This window comes from Fusarium pseudograminearum (genome assembly GCF_000303195.2).
Source record: "Fusarium pseudograminearum CS3096 unplaced genomic scaffold Unplaced37, whole genome shotgun sequence".
NCBI lineage: Eukaryota > Fungi > Ascomycota > Sordariomycetes > Hypocreales > Nectriaceae > Fusarium > Fusarium pseudograminearum.
In genome coordinates, this window is record NW_017607611.1 from 1 (window position 1) to 5,638 (window position 5,638).

The 5,638-nt window shown below is 14.7% G+C and overlaps 1 protein-coding gene across 1 annotated transcript, besides 34 other annotated features; it reads left to right on the forward strand.

Moving 5' to 3' along the window:
• Nucleotides 1-382: 382 nt before the first annotated feature.
• On the forward strand, nucleotides 383-2,396 carry FPSE_06421 (uncharacterized protein; the record flags this gene model as incomplete). Its single annotated transcript, XM_009259539.1, has 12 exons — nucleotides 383-388; nucleotides 490-501; nucleotides 790-800; nucleotides 855-875; nucleotides 1,235-1,249; nucleotides 1,477-1,489; nucleotides 1,538-1,551; nucleotides 1,607-1,611; nucleotides 1,855-1,862; nucleotides 1,947-1,952; nucleotides 2,068-2,079; nucleotides 2,386-2,396. Coding segments are annotated over 12 exons (134 nt in total), but the record flags the coding sequence as incomplete, so codon positions are not given.
• Nucleotides 503-575: a repeat region.
• Nucleotides 517-602: a repeat region.
• Nucleotides 635-1,186: a mobile genetic element.
• Nucleotides 1,204-1,224: a repeat region.
• Nucleotides 1,251-1,287: a repeat region.
• Nucleotides 1,334-1,362: a repeat region.
• Nucleotides 1,395-1,536: a microsatellite.
• Nucleotides 1,667-1,697: a repeat region.
• Nucleotides 1,781-1,905: a repeat region.
• Nucleotides 1,966-2,052: a repeat region.
• Nucleotides 2,095-2,223: a repeat region.
• Nucleotides 2,108-2,235: a repeat region.
• Nucleotides 2,257-2,295: a repeat region.
• Nucleotides 2,397-2,450: 54 nt separating the features above from the next.
• Nucleotides 2,451-2,542: a repeat region.
• An 80-nt stretch (nucleotides 2,543-2,622) lies between these two features.
• Nucleotides 2,623-2,652: a repeat region.
• A 90-nt stretch (nucleotides 2,653-2,742) lies between these two features.
• Nucleotides 2,743-2,974: a repeat region.
• Nucleotides 2,975-3,028: 54 nt separating this feature from the next.
• Nucleotides 3,029-3,274: a repeat region.
• Nucleotides 3,275-3,459: 185 nt separating this feature from the next.
• Nucleotides 3,460-3,515: a repeat region.
• A 94-nt stretch (nucleotides 3,516-3,609) lies between these two features.
• Nucleotides 3,610-3,724: a repeat region.
• A 47-nt stretch (nucleotides 3,725-3,771) lies between these two features.
• Nucleotides 3,772-3,828: a repeat region.
• Nucleotides 3,829-3,969: 141 nt separating this feature from the next.
• Nucleotides 3,970-4,011: a repeat region.
• Nucleotides 4,012-4,062: 51 nt separating this feature from the next.
• Nucleotides 4,063-4,096: a microsatellite.
• A 5-nt stretch (nucleotides 4,097-4,101) lies between these two features.
• Nucleotides 4,102-4,168: a microsatellite.
• A 98-nt stretch (nucleotides 4,169-4,266) lies between these two features.
• Nucleotides 4,267-4,326: a repeat region.
• Nucleotides 4,327-4,381: 55 nt separating this feature from the next.
• Nucleotides 4,382-4,417: a repeat region.
• Nucleotides 4,418-4,588: a repeat region.
• A 17-nt stretch (nucleotides 4,589-4,605) lies between these two features.
• Nucleotides 4,606-4,719: a repeat region.
• A 120-nt stretch (nucleotides 4,720-4,839) lies between these two features.
• Nucleotides 4,840-4,899: a repeat region.
• A 24-nt stretch (nucleotides 4,900-4,923) lies between these two features.
• Nucleotides 4,924-5,205: a repeat region.
• A 21-nt stretch (nucleotides 5,206-5,226) lies between these two features.
• Nucleotides 5,227-5,370: a repeat region.
• Nucleotides 5,371-5,378: 8 nt separating this feature from the next.
• Nucleotides 5,379-5,402: a repeat region.
• A 26-nt stretch (nucleotides 5,403-5,428) lies between these two features.
• Nucleotides 5,429-5,552: a repeat region.
• Nucleotides 5,439-5,554: a repeat region.
• Nucleotides 5,555-5,590: 36 nt separating this feature from the next.
• Nucleotides 5,591-5,638: a repeat region.

A 5,638-nucleotide genomic window follows, 5' to 3' on the forward strand; every position in this document is an offset into this window, starting at 1 on the left:
ATTATCTTAAAGCTTAATATATAGCTATAGACTTTAACCCCTTTAGTAAAGGTTATTAAACCTTTTTCTCTTTAGACTTTAAAGACTTTAATAATAGCTAATAAGGTTTAGTCTTAAAATAAATACCTTAAGAGTTAAATTAGAAGATATTAAAATAGCTCCTTAAAGTTAATTATTAAAGCTATTTAGTCTCTTATTAAAGTAATAAAGAGAACTATATATAAGATTACCTTAATAAGAAATAAGATTTAAAACCTTTAAAAGGGAAATAAAAAGCTAAATTAATACTAAAGGTTAAAAAGAATTAAACTATAGAAAAGAGACTTTATAACTATAAAGGAAGTATTATAAGTAATTAATTAGATAGATATTAATATATAAGTAATAAGTAAGTTATTAAAAAGTAGTAATTAAGGAAAGTTAATTAGATTAGGTATTTAGCAATATAATATATATAGTAAGACTAGATATAATATAAAGACCTATTAGGTAATTCTAAAGGTATTTAAAGAAAAGTATAATAAGTAATTTTAATTAATTAAATAGTTTATTATATTTTTATTATATATTATTTAGTAATAGTTAAGATTCTTATTATATTTGCTTATCTATTATGCTTGCTTATTAAATATATTAGTATTATAGGTATTATTTTAAAACTTAATTTATTTTTTTAATTTACCTATCTGCTTATAGTTAAAATACTATAGTAAATTAATAGTTAAGTCTTAAATAGGATATAAGTATTTATTAAAACTTAGCGATAAATATTAATCTTTTATTTAATAGGATTTCTTAGGGTAAACTATATATATTAATAATATATCTATAAAAAATATATATAAGTTCTTTAGTATTTATTATTTCTCTATAAGGTAAATAATAAGAAAATTTTATAAGATAGTCTATAATAACTATAATACTATTATAAAAGATTTTAATTAAAAGTTCTTTTAATAAGGGTAATTTAGTAATAAAGTCTATTATAATTAAATCCTAAAGTCTTTAAGTAATTAGAAGTGCTTATAGGTTTCTATAAGGCTTATATTTTTATAATTTAATTTATATATAAATATTATATTACTTAATAATAGTTTCTATTAATTTTTTTATATTAAGCTAATTATAGTAGTCCTATAGTTATTTAAAGGTCTTTATAATACCTTAGTATCTATATAGGGGGTATTTATATATCTCTTATACTATTTATTTTTATTATTTATTCTCTATATAGTCTTCCTTATTTAAGGTATTTTATATTATTCTTATAATTATTTTTACTAATTAGGTAAATTAGTATTATCCTTTTTTATTCTTTTTTAAGACTTATTCCTTTAATTTATTATTAATATTTATTTTATAGTCTAGTCTTTAATTAATAGTATTTATATATCTATTATTTAATCTTTTATAATATATAATTATAAAGTTAAATTTATATAGGTATTTAATATAATATAATTATTATTAGTTTAGTTTTTATATAATAGTAAAATATAAAATATTTTAATAGTTAATATAAACTTTAATTTAATAGAGGCTTCTTATAAGGTAATATCTAAATTCTTTAAAGTAATTAATAATAGCTAAGAATTCTTTATTATAGATAGGGTAATTAAGCTTAGCTCTATATAGTTTATATAAATAAAAGGCTATTAGATATAGCTTTTTATTATTATCTTATTAATTAATTTATTCTCTTAAAGTAAAATCTAATAAGTCTATTTTTAATTTAATCTCTTTAGTAAGGTTAAATATAATTAAGACTAATTCTTTAAGGATTATATTATATAATTATTTAAATGCATTTTATATATTCTTTAACTAGATAAATTTATAGTCTTTTTTAATAAGTTTTATAAGTAAGTTTATAATTTTATTAAAATCTCTAATAAATTATTTATAGTAGTTAATAAAACCTAAGAAGCTTTATATTTCTTTAATAGTAATAGGTATTAGCTAATCTTATATTATAAATATCTTTTTTTAGTCTATTTAGATTTCTTTTAGTAAAATAATATATTTTAAGAAGTTAACTTTAATAATATAAAAGTGACTTTTCTTTAGTTTTACTAATAAGTTAGTATCTTATAGTATTTTTAAAACCTTATAAATATATTCTTTATATTCTTTATTATTATTTAAAAAGATTAAAATATTATTTAAGTAATAAACTATAAAAATATTAAGGTATTAATATAAAATATTATTAATTATTTTTTAGAAAGTTATTAAGGCATTTATAAGTCTAAAGGGTATAACTAAATACTTATATAATTTAAATTTTATTTTAAAGGCAATTTTCTATTTATTACCTTTCTTAATATAGATTAAGTTATAAGCTCTTTTAAGGTTAAAAGTAGTAAAAACTTATTTCCCTTATAGGTAGTCCTTAAGTTTTATAATAAATAGAAATAGTATTTAGTCCTTAATAGTAAAGGCATTTAGCCTTTTATAGTTTATAATAAGTTATAGTTTTCTATTTTTCTTAAGTATAAATATTATAAGAAATCTTATAATAGATATTAATTCTTATATATTACCTTTTTATAGTTCCTTTTTTAAATATTCTTTAAGTATTATAAGTTTTATCTTATTAAGGTTATAAATCTTTTAAAAGGGTAAATTATTTAATATAAAATAAATCTTATAGTCTTAATAGGAATACTATAATACCTTAATATTAAGTTCTTCTTTAAATAGTTTCTTATAGATATAGTACTTTTATAATATAATCTTAAGTCTATTTATTATTTTTAATTATTATTTTAATTATTTATTTAATATTTATAGTTAATTCTTAAATAATATAATAGTCTTTTTAATTTTTTTTTTTTTACTTTATTTTTATTTATATTATATTCCTTTTAAAGGTAAATAAAAGCTTAATTTACTTTTAGCTTTACTATTAAATTTAATTAAAATTTAAGATTTTAGTTTTTTTTTTATTTTTAAATTAATTAATTTATTATTAAAGCGATCTTCTATATAATTAATCTAGCTAATTCTTTAATTAATATCTTAAGGGTTATAATAATATAACTATAAGTATCTTAATATTAAGTTATAACCTAATATAAAAATAATATTAATATTAATATTCTATCTTTAAGTTCTAATAAATATCTTAAAGTAATTAATCTTATAAATAATAAGTCCTTTATTATATAAAAATAATTATCCCTTTAAGTTTCTTATTAAATAAAGATAAATTTTAATTTTCTATAATAACTTTAAGTAATTAACTATTTTAAGGTTAATTATATTAATATTAGCTATATAGTCTATTAATACTATAAACTATATACCTTTAATTTATACTTTTAGTTTTAAGTAGTTCTATTAGCTATTCTTAATTACTTATAGAGCTCTTAGGGGTATTATTATATCCCTTTTACTTTTATTACTATATTATAGCTCTATTAGTATAATAAGCTATTATCTTTTCCCTAGCTAAAGTAATATAAATTATATTCTTTATTATAATATATATTATTATTTAAGTATTTATTTTTCCTTTTTAGCTTCTTTTAATAGTTTATAGTAAATTAGTTATCTTATATATTTTCTTATTCTTAGAGTTATAATTTATAAGGCTTAAGAGTAAGATTTTATTTTTTATCTCCTTTTATATCTTACCTTTATTTCTAAATTAGCTATTTATTATTTAATTTTTCTATTATATATATATTTTACCTTTATTAATTAATTTATTTTCCTTTTTTAATATAGCCTAATGCCTTATTTTAAGTAATCTAGTTAGACTTTAGGTATATTATTTAATAGTTTTTATATTTTTAATAGATATAATATTTTACTATATTAATAGGGGTATAAGCCTTTTAATATATATATTCTTTTATAGTAATAGAAAAATAGTTATAGCTAATTTTATCTTATTTATAGAGTTTATAGTAATATATAGTATAAGATATTTAAGAGATCTATATATAATCTAGACTTATAAGGTATTTTTAAAGTTCTAATATTATAATTAGTTATTTTATAATAGCTTAGCTATTTTCTATTTCTCTTTAAGTTATAATATAGATATAGATATTATTATTTTATTTTATTTTTATTTTTTTTTATATTAATTCTTAATATATCTATTTCTTATTATCTTATTATTATATTCCTTTATTATTATATTATAGTATTATATTATTAAACTAAAAGTCTAATTTAGCTTTTATATATAATTTCTAAGCTAAATAGTAAAAGTTTTTTTCTTTAATAAGTTATTTAGCGCTAATATAATTAGGGTTATTATAGTAAAATCTAAATTACTTTAATTATATTAAAATATTATTTACCTATATAATTCCTTTAAGTATAAGTTAGATATTTTAATAAGAGATAATTCTTTTTCCTTTATAGGTAATTATAATAATAATATTATTATAGCTATATATTATTAATTTTAATATTAAATTCTATTAACCTTCTTTTTATTTTATAGTATTATTTTTTCTTTTTTACCTTTATTATTTATTAGCTTTAGCTTTATTTTTAGGCTTACTATTATAAGCCTTTTTAATTATTACCTTATATATTTTCTCTTCTTTTTAAGCTATTTATTACTATTATAAAAGTTCTATATAGTAAATATACTTTTTTTATTTCTTAATCTCTTTATTATATTTTAATTATAAGTTTATTAAAGTATTTATATTATAACTTAACTTAATTATAATAATCCTTTTAATTAAATATATAGCTATTTAAGGCTTATTTTCTTTAGAGTTAGTATTTTATATATTCTTACCTTTAGGTATTAATTAATACTTTTAGTTAGTTTTTATAGGGTTATAGTATTTTCTTTCTTAATAGCCCTTCTTATTATAATTTTAATATATTAATAGTAATCTATTTACTTAAATAGCTATAATATTTATAGGTCTAATATAGGTTTTATAAGAAATATTAACTTATTATATTTTTTTTTAATTAATATTATTTTAATAGTTATTTAATTAGTTTTAATTCTAATTAAATTAGTATATATTTTTTCTTTTAGCTATTTATTTTTCTTTTATTTTTTATATTATTAAGTATTAATATTAATAATAATATTAATAAGCTTATTTAAGTTTTTAAGCTTTAATTTAATATTAATTAATATATTTTTAACTTTTTCTTTAAATTAAAAGTAAACTTAATCTATATATATTACTTTATTTTAATTAAATTTAATTACTTAATAATAGTATTTAAATAGATAGGTAATAATAATATCTATTTATTATAAGGCTTTAATTTTAATTTTTACTTTTTATTTTTTATTAGCTAATTTAAAAGTATTAATAAGTTTTTATTTAAAGTTTTTATATTTATTATATACTTATTATATTATATTTTAATATAATTCCTTAGGGTTATTAATAAAATTATAAATAATAGGTTTTATAAGTCTTTAGGCTTTTCCTTTAAGGAAGTTTATAATATATTAAGTTCTTATTTTATTAATATAAAATTAAATAGGGTAATATATCTAATAACTATAAATTATAATAAAGAATCTTTAAAATTAATTTATATTTCTATTATATAAGTTAAGCTATTAAAGCTTAAGAATTTCTTTAAGATCTTTTTTAATAATTATAAATATAATAATATATTTAATATATTCTTTATA